The sequence below is a fragment of the Mycetomoellerius zeteki genome, unplaced genomic scaffold, assembly GCF_001594055.1.
Source record: "Mycetomoellerius zeteki isolate Tzet28-1 unplaced genomic scaffold, Tzet1.0 scaffold62, whole genome shotgun sequence".
NCBI classification, from domain to species: Eukaryota; Metazoa; Arthropoda; class Insecta; order Hymenoptera; family Formicidae; genus Mycetomoellerius; species Mycetomoellerius zeteki.
This window is the reverse complement of record NW_017257632.1, coordinates 647793-674081: the sequence shown is the minus strand read 5'-3', so window position 1 is coordinate 674081 and position 26289 is coordinate 647793. Positions and strand designations below refer to the sequence as shown.

The 26289-nt window shown below is 39.2% G+C and overlaps 2 protein-coding genes across 7 annotated transcripts in view; one reads left to right on the top strand and one right to left on the bottom strand.

Moving 5' to 3' along the window:
• Positions 1-8583, top strand: part of LOC108728544 (bicaudal D-related protein homolog) — a 43322-nt gene extending 34739 nt beyond the window's left edge. Inside the window, exons 3-6 of the mRNA XM_018457135.1 lie at positions 3122-3454; positions 4388-4557; positions 5270-5591; positions 6126-8583. Coding sequence (XP_018312637.1) covers positions 3122-3454; positions 4388-4557; positions 5270-5591; positions 6126-6740 — 1440 coding nt within the window. The 3' untranslated portion in view covers positions 6741-8583. The remainder of the gene's footprint in view (positions 1-3121; positions 3455-4387; positions 4558-5269; positions 5592-6125) is intronic.
• A 4961-nt stretch (positions 8584-13544) lies between these two features.
• LOC108728604 (protein Fe65 homolog) overlaps positions 13545-26289 on the bottom strand; it is a 193068-nt gene continuing 180323 nt past the window's right edge. For 3 of the 6 annotated variants that reach the window (XM_018457248.1, XM_018457247.1, XM_018457253.1), the window contains 12 exons: positions 21660-21827; positions 18165-18394; positions 17242-17360; positions 16942-17054; positions 16662-16860; positions 16297-16424; positions 16104-16109; positions 15746-15996; positions 14878-15080; positions 14617-14793; positions 14358-14528; positions 13545-14129 (listed from right to left, as the gene is read on the bottom strand). In XM_018457248.1, the coding sequence (XP_018312750.1) occupies positions 14379-14528; positions 14617-14793; positions 14878-15080; positions 15746-15996; positions 16104-16109; positions 16297-16424; positions 16662-16860; positions 16942-17054; positions 17242-17360; positions 18165-18394; positions 21660-21827 (1744 nt within the window). In that variant the 3' untranslated portion in view covers positions 13545-14129; positions 14358-14378. The remainder of the gene's footprint in view (positions 14130-14357; positions 14529-14616; positions 14794-14877; positions 15081-15745; positions 15997-16103; positions 16110-16296; positions 16425-16661; positions 16861-16941; positions 17055-17241; positions 17361-18164; positions 18395-21659; positions 21828-26289) is intronic. The other 3 variants (XM_018457250.1, XM_018457249.1, XM_018457251.1) reach the window with 3 other exon arrangements.

The window sequence follows — 26289 nt, the reverse complement described above, 5'->3', positions numbered from 1 at the left end:
GAGATATCTTCGTATCTCATTCTATCTTTAGCAAGTTCGAAAAAAATATAGCGGACCAATCAGAAATTGTCTAAATGAATCAGAAGTTGTCTATCCAATTTCTTACTTGAGAATCTCTAGCTTATATTTAATCTTTTTCGCATTCCCGTTAAAACCTAGTCGGAAACTGTTGTGCCAGATTTTGCGCGTGCCGATCTAACATACTCTGAACTTGTAACGCAGTCTAAATAAATAATGAAGTGCTTCCAAACATATTCAACAGCTCGCAACAGGCGCGCTGCTCACGGCCTCGGCTTGTCTGTCGGCCGTTTCATAGCCGCTTCCATGCACCACGAGCAGCTCGGTCGCGAAGGAAGCGACGTCCGAGCGGCCGCAAAAATCGTTCGGTCCAAATGTGACTCATCACACTCGAGAGATTTCAACGCGCGTGTTTCCGCGAGCACCGGTATTTCTGGCTGGCAGCGTATTTGTGTTATACGGCGTTATCAAAGCACAAAAACCACAATTGGAGCAGTGTTGTTTGGTGAACGGGGTGTTAGAGATACCATGATTCGTGTCGTGTTCAAGTCGTGAGGTGCAGTCTCCTTAGATGCGCAGGAATATGCGCGTTCTCTCGTGATAAACCAATCAGATCGGATCCAGTTGGATCCGAAACAGCTTGGTTTCGCAAAGAGGAACAAAATTGAAAACTTGTTTTAGTCTCCAATTTTTTGTTACAGTCTTGTTTTTTATATAAGAAATAAATATTTTATTTATTATTTCGATAAATATCAGCTAACAGTAATATTACATCAATATTATAATTTCCTAGTCAACAATATAAATGTAATATAATATATGTTGTACGTAACAAGAATAGGAATATAGTTAGAAATAAGAGTAGAAATTATAATGTTGATTTAATATTATTAAAATATTAAAATTATATCATACATTAAATATTAATTAATTATTAACATTATTAGGAAATTGTAACATTGATGAAATGTTACATCAATGTTATAATTTCCTATTAATGCTATAGTTAACGTTTAATTATTACGTTTTCAAAACTTTCTTTTCTCTATCTTTGTTAACATCAATTCTGTAACTTTTGCAACGAAATTCTTCCGACATAAGATATTTTTCTGCAGATATCAATTAAAAGAATTGTAAATAAGTATTTTAAAATTACATGCTGTATAATTTGGTTGGATAATATAAGATATTTTTTTTAAGAATCGATTTTAAATAATTTGCGATATAATCACAGTATTGGGCCGAACGTTGTTAATTATTAGAACGTTCTGCTAAAATTAATACTTAAATATACTGATACAGTCGGCAAACATTTCTTGTTCTGTTCTCCGTAACGTCGAGCAATCTATTGTTCGTTGGCCTTCCGCGGACTTCGGGGATCGGTGAACTGTAGACCTGCGGGCATGCTGGCGATCGGTCGATGAGTAACCATGGGAGACCAAGGCCGTGCCTTCCAACTCGATAAACCTTACCGACATCAACGACTTTTGTACTTTTATACGAAAGCACGATGTTTTCTAGGCACGTGTGTTTTACATACTTCGTATGAACACAATGACATTTGACAACCGAAAGTAGTTTGACGATTTGCCAGTTCTTGCTAGGTGATAAAACATTCAAACTTTGTCTGGTAATACATATTCAAAACGAAAGCATAATTTTAATGCTATCAATATGGATCTGTAACTTCATTTTGATTTAAATTTAAGCAGTAATTAAATCATGATATGCCTGTTAATTCAATGATATTTTATCATCAGAATTAGATTGCATTTAATTATGCTTCATCTTATTTTATCGTTATCTATCTTCGTTTCAGGCAATTACTTAATCTTGATAACACGATGTGTGCTGATCCAATTTATGGTTATGGTGTTGCGAACGTATTCAAGAATACAATGTTGAGAAACAATGTTAAAAGAAAAGTATCGGAACTTACTTGAAAAATGAATCATCGATAAAGTAAGAAGTTGTACATAAAATATTACTCCTGTACTTGCATAAGATATTATATTACATTTCGTAATACGATTGCGCGAATGTCGTAAGTTTTAGTATTGCAGTTAATTAAGAGGAATGTCTCACTGCAACAGTAAATGAAGTTAATTAATACTAACGCTTCATTTAGAATCCACCCGTGTTTTTTCGATTGTTACGTCTCATTACTAGCTGCGGTGCGTGTTATCCAGCATCAGGTTGAGAAACTCCACATGGGAACAAAGCGATTCACGTGTGTGGCCATTGCTTGCCGTGTGTACCCGCAATGAAACCAGTTCTCGTATCGCGTTTTTTTTTGTTATGCACAAATGCATCGTGTTCGCACCTTTGTCGGAGATTTTTCCAGACGATCTTACGTGCCGAAGTACAGATATTTCAATCTTTCTTCTCTCTTTCTCTCTCAATCCCATGCGATTCTTTTCTCTATTTAGTTTCACTTTATTCCGCGATAATTCGATAATTGGAAAAAGAAATGTTCGCACCATGTACCTTTTTTCTTTTTAATCTTGGAAAGCGTTTAGTCTTTGAAGAAAAAAAAGTGAGGTAGTTGGGTAACTGATCAAATTGTGCCTCTAATTGTACGTTAATAAATTTGCCAGCTCCTTTCACCGAGTTCTCAAACTTTATCTATCTACGCCATCTTGATCTCGTTGTGCGTAAGTATGGATGTCGAGAAATGTAATGTATGCATGTGCACTGACTCACGCCGCGAGTTTCTTTTTTTTCTCCTAGTTCTCCGAATGACGTTTGAATGTAAGACGTCGATTTCGTGAAAGGAATAACCAACGGGTCTTTATGCCAGAATCCTTTTAAATGCTAAAATATCTTTTCGGAGTCGAGGTCGCAAAAACTTGCGTTGTTCCAGTTGACTCAAAATCAATAAGACTGGAGTACAGACTTTTGCTTCATGCACAATGCATAAAGCATAAGAAAATCAACTATTCAGAGTCTTTTATTTCATGGAAAGGAAAGAAATGAAGGATTTTAATTGGTTCATTTTCTTATGCATTATACGTTATGCAATACTCTGTGTTTCCATCCATACTCAAAAGAAAAGGATCCCTCGAAATTGCTAATTAATCCGAAACGTCTTTTTTATACGCAGAGCTTGGAGCAGGAGAGGCATCTACTGCGGAGGAGACTCGAGGAAGCCAGGGATGAGAGTGAGGCGAGGGCTTTGGAGCTTCAAGCTGACATGGAGAGCCTCAGGAGCCAGTTGGAGGAGCAAAATGAAAGGGCGAGGAGAGCGGAACGCGATCAAGCCACCCTTGTTGCGGAGTTGACGGCGCAAAACACGAGGCTGGCCGATCAGCTGAGGGAAGCTGCCAAACAAGAGGAGCAGTTGCTCGCGGAAGTGAAGAGGCTGAGAGAAAACTGCGCTCTCAGGAGCACTACCCTGCAGGATCATGTCAGCAGCCTAGAGGTCCTCAGGGACGAGGTAAACATGAATTTTTAATCTCGATCATATTATCATACATCATCCAAGTACGTAATTAAATCCTTTTTGCATATAAAAACTTGACTTTTTCTATTCATTAACGAATTTCTTGCCGTGATTTTCCTTTCGCTTAATTGCTCTAATTGCGCGCGAAACGGAAACTGTCATTATTAATCATTATATATCCATCGGAAGCCGAGTGGTTCTCAAGTGGGGCTTGCTGAATAATTCGCAGCATCCTTTTTATGAAAAGGAAGCGGTAATCGTTGTTCGTGTTCGCACGTGAATCTTATACGTACAATCTCTGGGAAAATGCTATCATCGAATAAAAATGAACGTGACCCTCGTCGGTCGACCCGATTTGCCTCGTTCCGTCGCCCTTTCATCTCGCCTTATAATAGCAAATACAGCAACCGGATGTCGACTCTCAGGAATCGTTTGTGACGCGCATACAAAATTTACTGAACTAGACATGTATAAAAATAAATCAATATTAATATGAATTGTATCTCGCGAACTGTGACTATTATCTTTTAACATTGCACTCTTTATATCATTCGCATATTTCATACTTCTATATGGAAAAAACGGTTTTATTAAAGTATTTAAAAATTAGTTAGATGCGGATCTGAAAATAATTTGGTTGGACTATAAAAATAATTATGTAGGACGCAAGTTGATTGCTGAATTATCAAAACTTTTTGCAGCATTGCTTATCATGTTTGAGCATCTTATCATTATTTTGGTAAACCAACAAAATTATTTTTAGATCTGTATATAGCTAAATGTTTATATACTTCAGCGAAACTGCGTAAACAGAAGTGAAAAGAAAAATTGAAACTTAAGTCAAGTTCAAACAAAGACGGACGACATGAGAAAGTGTTGTCAGAATATCACTCATGTCGTAATTTTTGCATTCACACGTCGTTTCAGGTACAACTAGTATCCGCACAAAGGACGGAATTAGAGAGGCGGTCCTTGGAGCTGCGAGAGGAGAGGGCCAGGGCGATCGCGGCCCTCGAGGAAGCCGAGGAGAGAGCTACGGCCATGGAGCGACTCGGCCACGAAGCGGAACACCGTGCGAGAGTGGCGGAACAAGAGAGGTGAGGCCACAATCCGTGATCTAAACACGTGGCTATTATGGTTCAATTAACACATGGAGACAATGCTCAATTGAGCATGATCCATTCACATTTAGATCTTTCCGAATTCCACGACGTTCTCGAAAATCATATCCACGTGACGGTCGCATCTTCATCGAGTAAACGCGGGAGATCAAGCGAACAATACTATTCATTTTATTATTTTCTGCTAATATCTGTTTTGTATTTAATTTACATTTGAGGTGTTAAAATATTCCTGTCGATCATCGAAAGATATCTCGGTTTCTTTTTTTTGTATGCTACATTGAAATGTATTTATGTAGAATGGCGGATACAGATTTGAAAGAGAAGAGGTAGAATGTCTCTTTTTAAGAGAGATTTATGTTTAAGTATTTTTTATTCAAATTTCAATGCGCAAGGATATTCTTGCAAATACGAAATAAATGTTTGCGAGAGCTAACGCTCGATCTCTGTGTTATGGTTCTTTTCGAATTCTAATATTAAACGAGAGTTTATTTCGCTTTATCGAATTTTACGTAGCTCAATCATGACAACACACTCAGCCGTTACTGTGAAATACGTGATCAGCTGACGGATGTCTAATAAACAAATGTCACTTTCTCGAAAGTATAGCAAATATATAAAACACTTTGAAGTCTAATCGAACACATAGAATATTAAATCATCCGTCTCCTACATTTATTATCTTTAGGGATGAACTGGCATCAGCATTGGCAGCTATCGAGGCAGAAAGGAGAGCCCGGTCTGGTTCGATACAGAAAACACCGAGGTCTTTGCAAGCAGAAATGGAGTGCGAGGAGAGTGGCAACTCGCTCGGAGACCAGGAAGACGGAAATCTGAAAACGGAAGTTACGAGGGCGACGAAGCGACTGAGGGAACTGTGTGCTCATCTGAGACGCGGCGAAGACGACTCGGGTCTGCAGAGCGACTGCGACGAGTCCATGCTGGTGATTAATCTCAACAACTCCGAGGCAGAAGTGGGCACCAATGAGCGGGAGACTCACTCTTCACCGGTAAGCAACTCTTTTCACGTATCATTTTTTAAATTATAAGTATACAGGATGACAAAAAGTGGCCACAAAGCTTTGTGTGTTTATCAAATCACCCAGATAACAATTTAACATTTATCATCATTTTGGTGTCAGAATAACGTTAAAGAGATTTTATTTTAAATAAACTTATCAAAATAATAAATAAACTTGCTACTTGATACGCATATTAACAAGATTGCACCCAAAAGATTTCATCGATTGGTGAATTAAAGACCATTCTATTGGCTACCTGGTAAAATTCATGAAAAAATTTAGCGGCCATCGTTGATACGTCTCGAAGTGTCTTAAAGCTTGTATCAAAGCCGAAAGTTATTTAAACGTTTATTATTTTTTTTATATAGTATTTAATAAGATCAACAGTGTCCCAAAGTTTGCATTTTTGTATATAAATATACACTAATGATTTAATAAATACCAAACGTTGCGGAACTTTTTTGTTACCCTGTATATTATGATTACGTATAGTATACTATCTATCAATCATTTTCTTCGTAGACAAATTGCCCGGGTGCACTGATAGAGCTGGTCGAAGAAGTCTACAATCTCGCGCTGTCAGGTAGAGGAGCACCAGGAGAATTAGGATTAGCAGTGGAACTTCATAGGGTGCGGGAAGAACTGGAGAATTCTCGGGAGCAGTGCAGGATACAGGAGGAAGAACTGAAGCGGCGTGGCGATACTGTTCTGGAGCTGACGAGTAAATTGAGTGTCTGCGAGACTGAATTGCGCGGTGCTAAGGAGGAACGTGATAGGGCGAGGTGCGACATCGAGCATTCCGAGCTGACGAAGGACGAGATCGTGGCGAAGGCTTACAAGGTGCGAGACCAGGCAGTGGCCCGACAGAATAGGGTGGAGGTGGAGCTGGCTAGAACGCGGATAGACATCTTGCAGGCGGACAGTCAGCTGAAGGAGGCGATCAAGCAGAAGATTGAGCTCAGTCAGCAGCTGGAGCAATGGCAGATGGACATGCAGGCGCTTCTGGATGAGCACGTGCGAAGCAAACTAACTCCAACCTCGCAGATCGTCGCTACAAACGAGAACTCAGATATGTCGGCGCCAGCCAGGAAGAAGAGGAGCACCGGTTCGACGAAGAAGATGTTCGGCCTGTTTTGACGAAAGTGACGCAGCGCGATGGCTTCGCTGCGTTAAGCCGAGCGATCGCGACTGACATATAGACTTTGATTCCTGATTTCTGCGCAGCCATTTCGCATAAAAGAAACGTTAACGGAACGAAGAGATAATTGCGAAAAGAAAGTGAATTTAGGTGTACTACTTATCTTTCTAAAAACCGTTCAATCTCGTGACGAATGGGGTAACATTCCAGACATCCTCTACTTTGCTACAGTCATTATGAATAATGCCACTTGCATCGTATGATTTATGGACAAGCATCTGGGACTAATCTCAAACTAGCGGCTCTGTGTAATTAAAATTAGCAGTTCGAACTAAACCGGACATGTCTTGAAGAAATCCTTAAGTAAGAAATTGGATACCATGCGTTTGATTCGCCATTTTTCAGGACCTGCTTAAAATAGAATGAGATAGAATATGCATAAGATAAGATATTTCTATCTTATACATTTCATCAGAAGTTGTCTAAACGGTATCCAATCTCTTATTTGAGGATCTCTCAAGTAATAGATCTCCTTTATTTGAAGATCTCAAGTCATGTCTGGATTCGTGCGAATCTCGGGATAAATGTTGAAGCATATCTCGATGCATGACGCGTGCGAGAAACGTTGCTCACGGCGGGGAGTCTATTACATCGATGCTGATGCTCGTGTCGAAATCGTAATTCGAATTTAAGTGCCGTCGCTTGCAGAAACAGGGACGTCCGACTTTCTACAATTCCTCAACCAGGGAAAGTTGCGGCCCCAAACGTTCTCCACATGTGTCCAATATTGTCGTCATCATATTTTTCACCTTCGTCTCGATACCCGCGTTTTCCGTTGGCCAATTTTTATCAAGCGATCGATGTAATCGGACTGCTCATTATCGCTTGACTTCGTAGACCGTTCATGCGAAAAGTATTAACGATATAAAATTATGTTGCGACGCTAATGGAGTCAGTAAGATGGACAAGTCCGCGTTATTGAAAAAAAAGTCATCATTAACACGTTCCGTGCCGAACTATCCCCGCGCACAGAGCAGCTACGCTCTATATACGCATACATACAATATAGCAGCCATCACATCGTATACTATCCGTGGAACACTCGGCCTGAATGGAAAGTTCAACGTGTGCCATCGATGGTACACTTGGCATGGAACGTGTTAATGTTCTCTTCTCGAAAAATTAAAGTTCCGAGTGATGTCTTTTCTACTCGATGGATTTTCGACACGTACAACTGACGTTTCTAGCTCAAAGAAATTTTTCACATTTTAATTTCGTACTTTCATTACGTTTCATTGTCTGCTTTCGAAGACTCCGGAAGAACAATTATGTTTCACTGATTACAACCAACGAAATAATAAGATTAACTGATCACGGTTTCTTGCTTCACGCGGGCAGATATTAATCGACTCAAAGGTGACGAAAGAAGCAAAGATTTAATGTCCCGGCAAGACTGATTAGAATCGGCAAAGCGCAGCCGCTTTTTCTGCCGCGAGCGAAAACGCGTCCTGTCATTCTCATCATCGTGGAACGAATCGTTCTCCACGGTACGAACGATCTCCGAGTGGAAACTTCTTATTTCGAAACGGTCCCCCGCGTTTAGCTCAACGAATAATGAAACGGAATCACTTGAGTATTTATCGTTCCGTTTTTTTTTCGCAACGTGGGGATATCGAATTTCTTTTGATACGAAACATTGTGATATGCTGTGTCTTATGTTAGACTCGAAGAAGATTGTTATACGTCTTCTAATGTTGCGGAAACATTTCTGTAATAAATCAAAGATTATATTAGAACGAGAAATTAAAAGAAATTTTTTTTTAAATTTCGTTAACGGTTAAATCGCGAAAATAAATATAGTAATTCGTAAGAAAATTGCGCATTTATTATGCATAAATATGTATTTAAAGGTAGTCATGGCTTGGATGATTTTCATTACACAGAAAGAATGTTTGCGTCTAAAAATTTAGCTAAATAGATCTGAAAATAATTTTGTTAGATTGTTAAAATAATTATATAGAACGCTCAAGCTGACTGCTAGAATATCAAAATTTTTTGCAGCATTCGTCATTATGCTCGAGTTTCCTGCATAATTATTTTGATGGGCCAACAAAATTATTTTCAGATTTTTAACTAAATTTTTATATATTTCAACATACTCTTTCCATGTATTGAATTTCCCGACCAGGAATTATTACTTTCCGTCCATCGTTCCGTCCGACAGGACCAATAAATTGTTCGTGATACAAGGAGAAAAGGAAGGATGAGTGAGCGCTTGGAGATGAAAGTCGATCGATCCAGTCGCGATCATTGATACCTTAACGTGACGATAGTGCAATATCACTGGAATAGTTTTACGATATTAATTGAAGAATCGATGATTGCAACGACTGCTCCTTAAGAATTCTGCAACACAGCAGACGATCGGTCTTGAGGAGCAACGACTGCGATGCGTTTGACGGTACTTGTGATTTTTCACGTGTAGACATTGCATGAACACGTGTGCGTCGCACATAGGAAATTGTTTGTACATTAATTTCCTTCCTTTTTTTTTCTTCGGGGCGAGCGTACCGCCGAAATTGTATAATAACTGTATAATTCTCGATTTGATTAACTACGACGACGATATTTATTTAATAAAAGTCTGTTTTACGAACGCCTTACGTTTCTGTCAATCTCTTTGTCTACGGTTGCCTAATATTACCTAATTTCCATTCCTATCAATGTAGATTAACTTTTATCTCGGTTCATTTTATTCTTGATTCTTTAATTAATTTACTCTTTAATCTATTAATAAATATTCGTTAAATAATACTCTTTATCTTTTTTTAATTCTTAAAACTAGAAAAAAAAAACTAAGTTAAACCAAGATTAAAGTTAATTTTAGTATAGAAACAGGCATAATTCTCAATTTGCTTGATTGGCGACTCGGCTTATCTTTTTTCTGGCTGTTCGCTCTCCAGCGAACTGGGAATAACGAGACACGTGAAAAGAAACAAATAGGCATTTATTCACAAGAGGCAGGTGTAGTTACAGTAGTTTCATTTCTGTCTTGTTTTTCGTATATATTTGTACATATACATTTGTATATGTTCCGACCCGTAATCACCGATCGGCTCAACTACGCAATACAAATGGGCATGAACAATGGGGGCGGGTGCATACAAAGTGTTTGTCCTCTCGCACACGAAACGCGCCGTTTCGTCTTCTCCTCTTTTATGTTCTTTTTTAAAATTTTACTTTAAGCGCAGCGAGATTCCACTTTATAAAATACTGTGTGTACGTATGTGTGAGTGTGTGTCGTTAGATAGAATCTCGCTGCTCGTTTCACTTGCACGCTGGCGATTCGCCGTGTCCCGATCTTGACGAATCGCTCTAAATACTCGGAACTCAGATGTCCTCGTTCCGCTTCTTCCTAACTATGTGCTTCTCGCGGCATCTTAGGTGAGTATCGTTCAGAGGAGAGTGGTTCCGGTCGACCCGAAAGGGTAAGTCAGTGAAATTGCGTAATCGCATATGAAAATGCAATATGTTGTTAAATAGGAATCGATCGTCGATGTAATACATAATAAAGGAAAGAACCTCTATCTCCAATTAATCGGCGATCCCTCTCTCTCGTACGATTCTCACCTTTTCCGCAAAGGTATCGGTGTGTGGTAACAATATATAATATATAGTATGACAATATACGACGACGGCGGTTCTTTAAATTTGTCCCCTATAGTAACGCGACGATGACGTGTGATCATGACAACAATGTAATAACAATGAGGCTTTCAGCGGCGATAGCGTGAATAATCATAGAGTAAATCCGTAATCAATTCGTAATAATGAGGCGAGTCGTCGCGCGACGCGAGTCTCGTCGAATGTAAAGCGCTCCTCTCGTTTCGAAACGAATTAATCAATAGAGCAATTAGTATAAAGGTATAGAGAGAGGTACGTACTCTTCTCATAGAGAGAGAGAGAGAGAGAGAGAGAGAGAGAGAGAGAGAGAGAGAGAGAGAGAGAGAAAGAGACACTATAATTATCGATGAAGCAATTCGTGTTTCTTTTGTGCAGAACAACTCTTCTATCAGTAGATTCGCATTTCTTCTTCGTTAAGGGTTATTACATGTCACGGTAAATACAGTAAGGTTCACTATGCTATGTCAATTATAAGTGGCTCTTGTCGTGTTTCACCACCTGAAACCCACCCCCTTTCCCCTCCGCTCCTCCACCCTCCCAGTCCATCCCATCATTCGAGATTATTTCCCCCGTGACGACGTGTCAACACCTATATAAAGAGACAGTTAAGCTATGCGCAATTTGTGTGAGAGTGTGTTAAGTTCTTCTCTCTTCCATACGTACGCGTCTATACACACGTGTGGCTGTATCTACTTGGGTTCATGTGTGCGGGCGCGCGCGCGCGCGCGCGCGTGTGTGGTGTGTATGTGTGTACGTGAATGTGAGTGATTGTGCATCACCACGTGTGCGGTGCGATGACGTTTTCGTGAACGTGTTTCTGTCCGTTGAATCCCATAGCTTCGGCCTTACTCTCTACTTGTATATCATATTTACAGCCACACCATTTGTTAAGTCCTCTCGCGCGCTTCTCGAGGCTGTTCTCCCTCTGAGGAAAAAAGAAAAGAAAAAAGCAAGGGTAAATCGAAGGAAACGCGGGTGGACATTCGCGAAGAATCTCGCTCCTGCAAATCTTCAAAATCAAATTGATACATATCGGGATTTTGCGATTTCCAGGAGCGACTTCACGAAATGAGCTTTACCGCGACGAACTCCTTCAATCCCACGTTTCGCAGATTCGTGACATCACCCGGCTATTTCTCTCTCGAGTTCCCTGTATAAGGTACGTGATGTTATGCGACATTTAAATACATTAGTTCGCAATACGAAACGAAAGAAGAAAAGATCTCGCGACGATGATGACTGATAAAGAGAGAAATATCGCGATGAACTATTTACATAATAATAATAATAATAATCGCCCTCTCCGATCAACATATATTCATACATACTCACTCTTTCACGCACACTCTCCCGCAACGCTCTATTATATCTCGCCTCTCCTCTTTTCACTTTTCTCGGTGTGTATGTTTTTTTTTCTCTTACTTATAACGCTACATAGAAATATCTTCGTTCTGGGTCCCGCACAACTTTGTATCTCTCGCAACGACGATGGCTCGTACGACGTGACCGTCCTCGCAGGACGACGAGGACTGTGTTCTCTGAATGGGAAAGGCTGTCTCTCGAGGAAAATAGGAGGATGCGATTTCAATGGCTCACAATCCCATATCTCGTTCACTTTTTCTCTCTGGATACATGTAATCATCGATAAATGCCACTTGGATTTATTGGGGACATGGGATTTGATGAACAATTTATTATTATTAATCCTCAAAATATCAAGTTACTGTTTTTATGATCATTATACAAAATTAAAAGGTTAAAGCCAATGAAGGGTTAATTACAAATTAGGCGTGTATTGTATTAGTGCACATGTTTCGTCTAATCGTAGTGTTCCGTATCTGTAACCAGAAAACAGCGGTGAGTCTTTTTTACGCATTAATCGTCATCAGTATGCACGCGTGCGAATGTATATATGTATCGTGGATTCACGATGCGATGCGATCAGATTTATATAAGTGTTACCACCGAAGTGCCCGAAGTTACGTTCCCAGCTAAATTCTACGAGAGGCGATCGCTAGTGCGAAGTGCAGTCCATGGGCTTGTACATGTTTCTACGTATATGAGACGTGTGTGTCTAAATGCTGAATGTGGGAATAAGTCTTCGTACGTATTTTCATGTGATAATGACTTCTCTGGTACGAGCATACTTCTGAGCGTGCGTCTCTATTCACTGGGGCAGCGATCGGAGAAATTGCGATGGCCTGATATGCATACGATTTTTTTTTAACTGCAATTCGTCATGCTATGATGCGCCTAGCGGTAACAATTATTTAGCGTTTGCGTTTACGAGGATAACAATTATCATCGACGATAATAATTATTAATACCGTCGTTATTCTCGGTTTAATAATTATCACCGCGCTTCTTCTAGGTGTCGTGTAAACGTTATTGCGCGCACAACGACCGACTACGATCGCGCGTGGTTTCGATACCATTGCACACCACTGATTTTTCGCCTAAGTGCTATTCCTCCCCCCTTGTCCTCCCCCACTCCTGGTTGAAATCTAAAGGACGGTCGCGGTATAAGTATTTGTCGTATCGGCTTCGTGATCTCCGAGGTGCTGCAAAGCTCTCCCCTAAAGCTCTTATTTAGTTCGCCATAAAAAATAAACTCCCTATTGGCCGTCGTGTAAACGTGCGCGCATGTGTTTGCGGATTGTCCCCGGACCTGTCGCGCTCGATTGGCGCACCATCGTCGAAATAAGAAAACGCGATGACGTCCGTGGAATACCCGGTCGCGGTGCTGGCCTGTGTATACGTATATGTGTGTATGTGTGCGTGTGCAAGCGGAAATACGTTCTCCGCACTCGTGTATACGTGTGTACTCTGGTCGTCCTCGCTTCTCTAATCTGTATACCCGAGATTTCACACGCATGTGTAATAATTATATGTGTGTATGTTGTGTTATATATTATATTTATATATATGCAAGCTTTCTATGGCTCCCCTCGAATCACCTCGAATGCCTTCGCGGATATACACTTACTACTATGCTAATTGCAGAGCTCATTCACTCTCCGACACGCACACAACCTGATTCGCTCGCGAGATCCCACCGGCGGGCTCCTTCTCCATCTTTCCCGCTCGAGCAAGCGAATTGATTAAAACTTAGCGCTTTCCGATTCTTTCGCTTTCTTCTCCCCATCCCCGCCTCCCTGCCTTCCCCCGAGCTTTTTCTTTCCATTGATTTCTTGCAAAGTGCTTGTGAGCAAATGTTGCTCACAAGCTGGTATACGCTGCCTCCTAAGGATTTCCGCGACAGGATCGACGTCATTCCTGTCTCTCGACGGAATGCGGCAAATTCGCGACACCCTCCTCCTTCATCGGATTCATTGCATTAACATACATAACATCATATCGACATAAGTAAGCGTAGTCCACTATAGCTGTGGTATTGGTATAGCACTCTGCGCAATTCTTCGCGAAATTCAGTCGTTTACGTTGTAAAGAGAATATCCATTCGCCCTACGGCTGCCTCCCGGCACATCAGGCTCGATCCCGACGTTTCTCTAGGGATTGCTTTCCCAACGGGTGAACTGGATACGCCTGGTGTCCAGGGAGGGCGACAGCAGCGACTTGAGGGACGCGCTCGGCGGCGAGCCGCTGAAGTACTTGAGTGTCAACGGCGACTGCAGATGCCTGTGTCGGATCACCTCTCGCTCAGCAGGCAGTGGCCAGAGTTCCTAGACAGTCGGGGGACTAATCTGATAATCCAAAATATCCAGCTGCTTGTTAAAACTTTTCATCCCCAACAATTTATTCTTATAGTAGTTACAAGAAAACTGAATGTGTGTGTGTGTATGTGTGTACATATATTTATATATATTCTGTATTTAAATTAAAAATTTTTAAACTTAATGTGAAGATCATTAATTAACTTATGATAAAACTTCTTAATGTTGGGGGAAGATATCTTGATAAAGGTAGTTTACCTGCAGCGAGAGAGCCTCGTCTCAGGACTCGCCCTGCTTGTTCCTGCGGCCAGTTAAAGATCCAACTAAAGACTTCAGAGTTGCGCCTAAGCCTCTGCCGCTTGGAGTATTAAGACTGCTGGCGTTTCTGAAGCCCTGTGGATGTGCGTCCAAGCATTTCTGGTACCTCAGCTTAAACAGAAACAGAAACATCTTCATCTAACATTTCCGTTTAGCTAAGAGGATTTAGAGAGAAGAATCCTTGAGAGAGAATCCTTACCTTGCAAGCGGCTTCAATTGTCTTACAGAGAGCTCCACTGCTGGGTTCACAATTGAAGACGTGTGCGATGAACAAGTCCTGTGCGGTGTGCATAATGAAAGCACATTGCTTTACATTACGGCCTATACCGAGGAATGATAGGTAGCGTACTCGACATTCGGTGATGAGCTTGTCGTCCTAAAAAAATTACGATGTTATGAATAGTTGACTGTACTTTTATTAATTTAACAATTTTTTTGATGTCGATATTTCTTTACTTACGTTGGGCGTTAGAATGGAAATCATACTAGGAGCTACGGCGACGTTGACGTTTCGCCATTGATTGATCGGCGTGTTCGCCACGATATGTTCTATCGCCTCGTTCAGCACTTCCATGCCGGTTGCTTGATTGACTTGCATGGATCCGAGATACTGCGCTCGCAACACCTTCTTCGGTTCTTCCATCGGTGTTGGAAAAGATTGTGCTGTGCAAAAAGATATAACATAAGAGTTATTTAACTTCTTAAGTTTATTCTGTCTCTCTTCCAAGTAATTATTTATTTATTAAAAGTCTTTCTAATTCCTGAATCTATCTTCGTTTTGTTATTAACCAAAATATTTTTTTATAAATATATTTCTCATGATAAGTATAACCCTGTGTATTTTCGAGTCTATTTGATCTAAAATGTAATTTACTTTTTACATATATTTTATTAGAAAAATTTATTATTTAAAAACTTTTTTTTTGATATTTGATGACTTCGTCTGTTAATATAAGATATATTTTTCTATAAAAAAATTTTTATTTTTTAGAGTTTTCAATCATACTGATTTAAACAATATAATCGTAGTAACAGACCAGCAGGATTAATGAAATATTTAATTTTTTCGAAGATATACTAAAATAAAAAATTAATTTAAGATAAAATTGAGCTTTCGAGATTAACAATAAAATATATAATCAATGACAGGCGATTGAGAACAAAAAAATTAAGACGCAGTTATTAAAGCGTTATACGTTAACAATGTATTTCATAGACTTTACAACTAATATGATGAAATCAGACGTTAATTTTTTGCTCTCAATCGCCTGTCATTGATTATATACTTTATTGCTAAAATAAAAAATCTAATTTATTTGGTTACTTACTGACTAGTGCCTGACCGTTTCTGTGGAAGCGCCGATGTTCAGTGGGCAGATTTGTAGGTCTCGTTGCGAGACTTGTCCGGCCGTTGATGTCCACCGGTTTCGCGAGATTCTGATGTTGGGAACGCTCGATCATTATCTTCTTGCAAATGTCACGAAGCGTGTTTGCAATCGTACGCGCCGGTATGTCGCAACGAAACACATGACACATATGTTTCCTGGTCGATCGGTCTCTTGCTACGTAAGCAAAGTCCCTGAAAACAATTACACACTTAAGAATCGAATGTTTATCAGATTGAGAATTTTTTTTCTAATTTTACTTTGTATTTTATTTTATGCGATAAATCGTTGTATATCTTACCTTTCGCTATTAGATCCGTCCAAAAAAAGAGCAGACATTTATGAAAACAATGTAAATATAATAATTAATAGTAGAATAAATATGTAAATACATTTAATATTTATTATATAAAATTCTACATTTTAGAAGTTGTACATTTCGATAAAAAATTCAGTGCCTTAATTTATTTAAACATAATTAATAATTTGCTCACCGACAGTGGTCTCTTCCTACGCCCCACACTCTAACAGTATGAATAGGTTGAGTGTTAAGTACAGTGAGATTCTCCGGATCGATCAGCTTGAGCGCGCCCTCGTCCAAGTCCATGAATAGATCCTTGCCCTAAAAAATTTGGTAACATATCTCTCATCGCATGCTTATCGTAGTAAAATCGAAATCAGTATATCGCTAACTATTTAAGGAATAAAAAGTTCTAAATATGCTTTTTTACAGATCATATCGCTCAGTTTGAACCTTATCATTTGTTAAGTACACTGAGACATTATATTCCCATTCCGTACATTTATAAATTCATGATTAATAATGCATTTAACCTACTTAGTTTCTGAAGGAACTTACATCACCCCATCGTCCGACGACATCCAAAAGATCGTTTCTACCGAGTGAAAGATCCACGATGCACTTATTGACAGCCTTGCTGCTTCTCTCGGGTGTTAGATCCTCTTCCGCGATCTCCGTCCAACCCAAGGATCGCACGGCAAATCTGATCGGCTTGTCTCTACCTTCGGAGTCCGCTCTGGCAGGATAGCTTCTTCGTCTGAGAAAATAAAGGAAGAAATAAAGATGAATCGACGGCAATCACAAAAAAAAAATTGTAAATCAATCGAGATTTGTTTACTTGAGCGCTAATTCCACCTTCCTCTTGTTCTCTAATTCCTGGTCCAGGGCCGAGCTTGTGTTGCTACGAGTCACTGTGTTCACCATACCGCTTAAAGTGTGAAAATTGTTTATCTGCAACGATATTGCAAACAAAAATTATGATACTGAATGGAAAGCTTTAAACTAATATTATATAATCTTAATCAATAATGCACGTTTTTATTAATAATTTACGTTGTGTAATAATTTATTTAGACGAAAATTTACGTTGTCTTATAATAATAAATTATAACATGTTTTGACAAATTATTTTACTTACGCTATCATTATCTTTAACGAGGCTTCGGCGCGCCTCCGTTTTCGAATGCAGAGGAGCCTCTGGCGGTTCTCTCTGTATATTTCCGCTTTTCACATGCCAATAATAAGGTCCATTCTCATCTAAAATAACATCCGATCGTCAATAAAATTCGAAAGCCAAAATTTATGATAATCGCGATAACTTTAATTATCGGTTATCGATTTTGTCAATATATTTTCATAAATAAAAAAAAGGTAAGAAAAATTGAGAAAACAAAAACCTGATATTGTATATCTCTGCTTAAAAAATATTTTTAACTTAATTCTTTTTATATTATGTTATCTCAAACTTTAGCGATTTCTTTTCTACCAAGTATTATCTAAATCCCTGCCACGTTTCCGGAAACACGGATTTGATACGAAAATCGCACTCGTCGTTATCGTGAACCGATAATCGTACATTTAGCGTTAAATACGAGCTTTTTCCAGCATCAGTATCTCGATTGTCCAGAACTTTCTGAGAAAATGCTCGACTTTCGAAAACAATTTTTTAGAATCTAAAAAAGTTTTATCTCTACGTTAACTTTTCCCTCCATTTCCATCTTGTTTTTACCTCAATATAATTAATAGATTTGACACAATTTCTCAAGATGATAAACTCCTGACGCGTTAAAAAAATTATTGCAGTTAAAGCCATAGCACAAAAAACGCAAGACAGTAAAACGTAAGCAGTAAGCGAATCGACTAATCACAGCAGAGAATGTAAGGCAATAATATAAGAGCAGTAACAAATCCAAAATGTTGATTTGCTTGCTGCTTACGTCCTATTATTGTTTAAGTTTTTTGTGTGTCATAGTACGGGGGAAACGATTGAGAAGCAATTGTCTCAATTACTTGAAACAAGTTCTTTTTTGCTATTTGACGCAACTCTACTCCAATATCTACCTTCGTGTTTCTGCCAGCCCGGCGGCAGATTCTCGTCCTTATCCTCGGAATCGGTGCTGTCCATGTCCGCCGGTTTCTCCTGGGTATTGTTCTGCAGAATCGCATTGTTCTTCTGGTCCTTTGGCTGTCGTCGTTTCACTGGAACTGCGTATAGCTCGCTGTTCAGGCCACCCTCCACATGCGGCACGCCGCCCATCTCTACGGTCTCGTTGTCGGGTTTCTCGCAATAACTGTGGTGCAAAGCCAAGAAAAACCAGGGTCAAGGAACGTTTCAGTTCACCTCGCAGTTCGGTTCAGTCACGCTATCGCCGCAATGTCCATTGAATAGTTAAGCAATACAAGTCTTGGTCCAAAAAACGTCTTAGTCTAAAAGTCTCGAGAATTCAGACGTCTTTAAAGTCTTGCACAAAATGAAAAAACGTAGGTAATAGGAACAGGAAATAACAGTGTTTTCAATCTATCAGAAACCATGTACTGTAAAATACACATTTTCTGATAGGTTGAAATAATTGGCCAATCATAGCTATTCCTCTGAAGAATGGACTGTGATTGATGTTATTGTAGTTTCATAACTACGGATGTTATTAAATTCGATTAAGGGTGCCATGTAAACGTAGTCTATTATTCCTTGTTTCTATTGCTATGTGCTATTTTATTGCGTTTAAGACTTTAGAGAGTCTGCGTCATCTGCCCTTTTAAACAAGCATACTCATAATTTTTTTTATCATACAATCACAAGCAATAAGAAATACTAGCATAAGAGATACATCTTTCCTGGATGCCATGAATGTACATTTGTAAAAATATTTTAACTTCTTGCGTTCTTTTACGTGCATTTGCGATACAGAAAAGAAAAATAAAGAGTCTAGGCTAGCATCAATAAAAATTGATACAACTGGTTGTAAGAACTGCAACGGAAACAAAGAGTTACAGATCTTATTTGTTCAACAAGGAAACTAGCGATATAATGTACAGTGCAAGCTACAAATTCCATCATAGCGATATGCAGATTCGAAGAAACGTCCATGTCATTTTTATCGACCTGCTTTAAATCCAAAAATATTATTTAACAACGATTACTATTCCTGGCTCGACTGCGTTTGATTTGTTTAAATTCGTCTCGCAGCGTCACAAGGCGGTCACGCGATATTCACTGAAGTTCTTTCTGGTCTTTCTCTCTCTTCCTCTCGCCATATATCGCGGAACTCCATGAAGCGAGATTGTGGTCGCGTTCGCGTGACTTCGAGGAATTCCAGTTCACGATATTTCGTGGCGAATCACGAGCCGAAATAAACGGTTTGCTTTATTGCGTCGTTGTCCGGCCGTGTAAGTCTCGCGGAATCGTTCGGCTATTTTGTTAAGCATTCGCGAGGACGCGTCATCGACCACGGTAGAATGACAAATTGATTTCCGCTTGTTAAATCTGATCGGCTGTGCCGTCTCGCTCGTAAACCGCGCTATCGATTCACCGCAAAAGAGTCCCCGTTATCGCTCCGCCACGAGAAATCCTCGCGTGCTAATCGAAGCCGGCTGCGACACGACTCGACCGCGGCAGGAGATTATTTACGGCGGCTGTAAAATAAAACGTCCTTTGCGAGAGAGGGGGAAGAGAAATTACGCTTTCGTAGCTGGAAACGATGTAAAATTATGTACCGTGCGCTCGTAAGGGACCGAGGGCTCCGTACAAAGTTGAAATAACTAAGGATAAATCGTCGGTGAGGGGATTGTAACAGGTGTCCGTCAAGCTCATTCTCTAAGAGAGGGAAAAAGATTTCAAGCGTATTCTCACTTGATATATTCTACAAACAGACGCAAAATAATTTTTAAGTTAAAAAAAATCTGAAAAAATTTGAAGTTTGAATTTAAAATCAAGCTAATTGTTAAAAGTCCCAAGGACCGGATATGTTCGGACACTTACATACACAAAATTTATTATTATTAATTTTCAAATGCTTTTTTATTACAATATTATAATTTAATTGTATTTAAAGATAACAATTAAATTATAATATTACATTTTAAAAAGCATGCATTTGAGATTAATAATAATATAAACAAATACATAAAATTTTGTATAAATGTCCAGAAGTAGATACATGTCCGGTCACTAGGACGTTTACCTTAGATGAAGCAAATAATAAACTCGCATTGCGAATATATTGCTGTCATTGGAACTTATCAAAGCAAGTTGTTCATTCATGGTCATTCACGCTTGTTATTTGCTTCGTCTATATGACTTCATACAATAATGTGGTTGCAGGATAGTCCAATGATCCATAATCATTCAAAATTGTTCAACATAGTTCATTTATCACGCATTGCAGTAACGCAACGTCAGTAGAGAAATGCGATTGCGATAACAATTTCACGCGCGCGCGCGCGGAGGCCAAGTACAATACAAAGCAAGCCTGGCACAAGCCAACAATCACGTTTTTCATCTGTTGCATTTGATCCAGCTATTCATTTACTTTCACGAACAGAATGCTACATATTTTTTAAAACAAAGTACGAAGAAAAAAACAAAATCTGTAGCCTTTAAAAAATCCATTTTACTTTGTAATACGAAAGCTCGAAAGTTCAATATCTATCAACGGGGCACAAAATTTTATTTTACTCTCCGATCGTGCTTCAACGTACAGAAGCCAAGAGAGATCTGTATGCGAAAGTACAAGCGGCAAAAATTGCAGGAAATTGTGCTCCGTGATATGCATTCTTATGCATTTCACCTTAAAATATACTATGATTGCGGGAACAAGTCACGTGTTCGAAAAATAAATAATAATAAGTAGAAAAGGAATCGATAAATGAATAATATAAATAAGAGAAAGAATATATATTCGATTGAAGTGGATCTTGGTACTTAATAATCTCTCTATGTAAATTTTTGTCTATTTTAATTTCAAAAATAAATCCAACATTTCATAAGCGGTCCTTAAACGATCAATATTATTATTATGATATAATAGAGATACATGATATTTGATATTGCACAATATTATTGATCTGGAAGTTATATTGAGTCTCTGGACTATTTGTTTTGAATTGATTAAAGGAAGCATCAATAATATTATAAAATAATAGTACAATAATATTGAGCAGTTTATAGAAAAATAAGAAGGAAAAATTTTACAGTGGAAAACATGCGATACAATGTCGTGGTTTAATCAAAGCAAGCAGAGTGGTGTCTCTCGGACGCCAGTACGGATTTCCCGGTTTAACGCTCACGATTTCATCCCTTCGCTGTACTCTGTACAGCATCCCGTAAGCGATAATGCGAACACATCGTCTACAAACAGCGGCTTTAATCTGCATAGGATTGCTTACGAGAAAACGGGGCGTTTCATTTCGACGAGAACGCCGTTCGTTACAGTGAAACAAACAGAAGCAACAACTTGGGCACACAAAGGAGAAGCGATGGAACGGTGATGGCAAGCGGATCAAAATCTGCAAGAGGGATGGGGTATCACGAGACCACGAGGGTGTGTTCGTACGTACTTTCTCGACCCGGAAGTGTCCGCAGCGTCGATCGATCCCGCGGATCCCGACTGAAGGGCGTGAGACTGAGGCAGGATCGCGCTCGACGACGACGTGGACGACGAGCGGGGATTCCCATTGAGGGTGTCGTCGACGAGAGCGGACTCCGCCACACCCTCGCAGCCGTACCTGAATCAGCATTGTTCATGCAACGCATTACAAGGGAAATGAATTGTAGTAGTGAGATAATGGCAATGTCTGTCGTGATTGCGCTGCTCGCTTATTAATCCTTAAACGACGTGATTCCCTTCGTATTCACTCGAATCGCTTTTATATGATATCATTTCGTCATAAAGAGATTTGAGCGATTTAAGGGATTCGAGAGATTTAAGGTTTAAACTGAGCTTCTAATGCTCAATTGCTATATATATATATATAGACTGGGAAAAATATTCTAATTAAATCAACAAAAGGGCCAAGAATGGCATTTTGATAAATGGAAAGAAACTTTGTTTAGTCTCACCAAAACATCATTCTTTTTAGTTTAATCAGAATATTTTTTTCAGCGTAAACTTCATTGTATATTTCTACAGATATTTCTTTGGATCTTCCATTTTACATATTTTTTTCTAATTAAGTACGACATATTATTTTCACGATACGTTGTTTTCTCAATATCTTAAATAATTAATAACTTTCAATGTGTTCGGTGTTTTATTATGTAGATATATATCTCAGCTTTTACATACATTTTGACTTGACACATTTATAAACTGCATGACACAATCTGAATGCAATATCCACGAAGTAGATTCGAAGTGCTGTTAAAATAAAATGTTACGTATTTTATGTCCGCTTAGTCTGGGATGCACTCTTACTGCGAGCGCACACATTTTCTCGCGAATGGGAATCGTGCGAGTGCAAGGAAGGCATTTTAATTAACGATCGGGGAACAGTGCCAGGCACCGACGTGGTTAGTACAGGGTCGCTAACCATGTCGAAGTAATTAAGGGATTAGTCGAGCGGTTTGCTGACTAACGCCAGCTGCCTCTCTTGAGTATCGTTTGGGCATTAGAGGAGGTACCTAAGGGTCTACGTTCCCTTTGAACGCACTCAAGGAATACGGATTCTCGACTTCGAGGCCTTTAATCGGCGGGATTATAACCAACTACGTGAGTCCGTAAGCGAAAACTTTTCCTCGGTACCGACTTGACTTACTTCGCACGAAGGACTTCGATGTTAAAAGTTTAGGGTGAGCGAAAATAAAAATGTTTGCGCAAGGAGAACGGTATTATCGTTTCCCTTTAAATTTTTAAAGTTTTGATAGAATCGTATAATTGTAATTTTATGTTACATTAATCGACTAGATATCATAATTTTATCGAAAAGGTATTATTTTATATGTAATCTAAGTAGGAAACTAAATGTTTCTATAAAAATTAATGAAACTAAGCAGTTTCGTTAATTTTTATAGAAATTTTATAATTAATCAAATTTCTATAAAATTACTAAATTAATAAAGTGCATCCTCGTTTTGTTGAGAGTCTATCTAAAATTTTACTCCGTGCCGCGCAGGTGCAGCTGCGTGACACTTATTGCTTCTCCCCTTTCGTTTAACCCTTCTGCCACCCTCCCGTCTAGTAGAGGGGTCGTTTCCGTATTATCGGCGATCAGTCTCAATTTCCTTTAACGAAGATTGCACGATTATTAACAAGAGTTTGAGTTTCTGCTATATTATTGTGTCATATCTATATAATCCTACTTAAGAATCGAGCGGACGCATCGATATACACTCGGTACTTCGCGATTTTGTTAATTGCTCGGTAATAATCGAAATAATTTTTTATACGTGCCGCTAATTGGTGAACCTACTTCTCGTCGCTTGTAACAGGAGAAAACTACCAATTGCGTGCGTGCAACGCGTGCTTGGAAAGAAATTTTCAAACTTTTTCCCGCATGTTGCAATGGCGAGAAAATATCGAGCATGATCGAAGAAGGCTGCTCGAAGACGAGAATAAATAATTTTGAAAGGCGCCTCTATAAAAGGAAAGAGCAAAATGTAATTGAATTTACCAAAGAGGCGATGTGAACGACAACAACGTATGACACGCAAAACTAAATGACATAATTTTGCACAAATATGTGGGTTAGATATGAGGGGTGTCTTGCAAATTTGCCAAAAGTTTCGAGAGATTATCTTTGTATTTTGTATTAGGACGCGCGAAAGAATAATGAACTACAGATCCTCAAATAAAAAATTGAACATAGTTTAGACAACTTTTAATTGGTGCTAGAGATCTTCAAAAGACATTGGTCACCATACGTTTGAATCGCCATATTTTTTAGGATCTGCAAGAAGGAATGAAATAGATGCATAATTTATCTCCTTCCATCTTAAGTAGGTCCTAGAAAATATGGCGGACCAAACATATGAACCAATCTCTTACTTGAGGATCTCTACGATCGACGAGATATTGAACGCGTCTGCGGGAATTCCATCGTCAATTAACACCCGGGGAATTTTCTTTTGGCATCGTTGCATTCATCTCCGAATATATTGGTTCCGCCCGATGATCGGCCGCAATGATCTATCGAATTACAAACATTATGAGCGGCGTGACGTGCTTGGTTATTAAACGCGTTATTAATTAATTCCGGTATTATCGTATATCCCGGTCAAGTTTGAATCGAACGGACCGACGAGCGTTTTATCGGAAATGAAATCGCGATATTGACGCATTGACGTAATTCGTTTTGGAGGAACGTTAACTCGGTTCTCGTGATAACGTTATAGTCGAGGATCGTTATTAATGCCGTTAATCCTGGGATTGGCGGTATTGCGACTGTATAGTATCTGGAATATTGGGTTATTGACACCGGGCGCATCGATCGATCAATGTATCCCGTACAGTATTATGAGATCAATGATCGTCTGGATGGACGACGACGCGGTCAATTTGAGCGGCTGAAACACTCCGAGATTCGTCTCGAATGGTCGCAAATCAATGGCAATGTGATAACGGAACATCTTGTAATATCAAATGGGGAGATGTCTATAAATATATAAGAAAAAAGGAGAAACATTAATGGGATTGAAACTTAACTCTCCACTGGCAATATTGGACTTTAAAGGCACAGTTGATTTTTTAAATTCTCATAAATTTAATTTGTAAAAACTAAGTAAAATATAATCAAATTTCTACGACAGTAAAAACTCGTTATTGAGACTTTCATAAGTGTATATAGAAAGAACAATTTTATTAAATTTTTAGTTAGATTCAGATCTAAAAATAATTTTGTTATACTATTGACATAATTATGTAGGACACTCAAATTGCTAGAATGCCAAAACTTTTTGCAGCATTGCTCATTATGCTGGAGTTTCCTACATAATTATTTTGATGGCCCAACAAAATTATATTCAGATCTGTATCTACCTAAATTTTTTTTATTAGAATAAAATCGATCTTTTCGTGTATGTAAGAATTTTTCAAATTTTTATACAATCTGGAACAATACAAAAATATGTACTAAAATTTGAAGACCCAGATTGTGTACGGATAAAGGGTGATGAAAAACTCGTGTGAAAATTTCACATTATCAACGAAGGATTAAAAAACTTTTTAATTATTTGTGCTACACAAACACACTCGCGCATACAGACGCAAATTTTGGAAATTAACAATATATCGCGCTACCTGACAAGGAGTAAAGATAAACTGATCGCAGTACAACTTAAATCAGCTGCCACGGGATGGTAATTGTAATCCAGCCAACGCGTACACGCGCGCATCGCCGTAACTTTCAGTCAGATGTAATTAAACCCAATTAGGTCGTAAGGTGAGCAACTTCTGACGCACCTGGCTGGGCCGTAAATTACGCCGGTAAGTCCTCCCCCCTTTTCCGCTCGTGTCTATCTTGCCAGCACTATGATTACAGTATTCGTAATTTTATGGTTCTGCTCGAGAACGTGGATCATTATCTTCTGATTACATTACTATCGCCATAAATCGCGGCCCTTTTCAGGGAAACGTGAATTAAATTGTCAGATAAGGCACGAGACAAAGAAATCATTTCCGTAATTATAAAGCACAAAAAAACCACATTATGAAATTAAAGAAAATAATCACACAAAAAGTAGCTTAAATACTGATGTCATAATAACGGTTCATCTTTTGAAGAAGTTTATATTCCTTTGGATTCGTACCGCATCGATCCTTAACGCGCCCTGCATTCTGTCAGTGTATTCACAGAGTAACGATCGGCTCTCCCCTATTAATGGAATCCGACAAACGTTTCACCACGGATAAGAGAAAAAGAGGGAGTGAGAAAAAGAAAGACAAACACGTAGAGATTGCGAGTGTCGAGGAGGTCGGAATCGGCTCTCCTGGGTGTCTGTAATTCGCTGTTGGTGTTTGTCGATCGGCAGAAACAACGGCCGATCGACCGTGACGTGGACATCAGCGAGGGGTGATTTGCGCGAAGGGAGTTAAAAGGGAAAGGGACAAAGAAGGGAAAAAAGTGAGAAAGCCCAGAGAGGAAAAAGTGGCGCACGACCGAAACATCGTGTAGGTAGATGGACGTCCACGCGGAGTGCGGTGCAAAGTGAAAGAGAGAGAGAGAATGGGAAAGAGAGAAAGAGAGTCGGGCT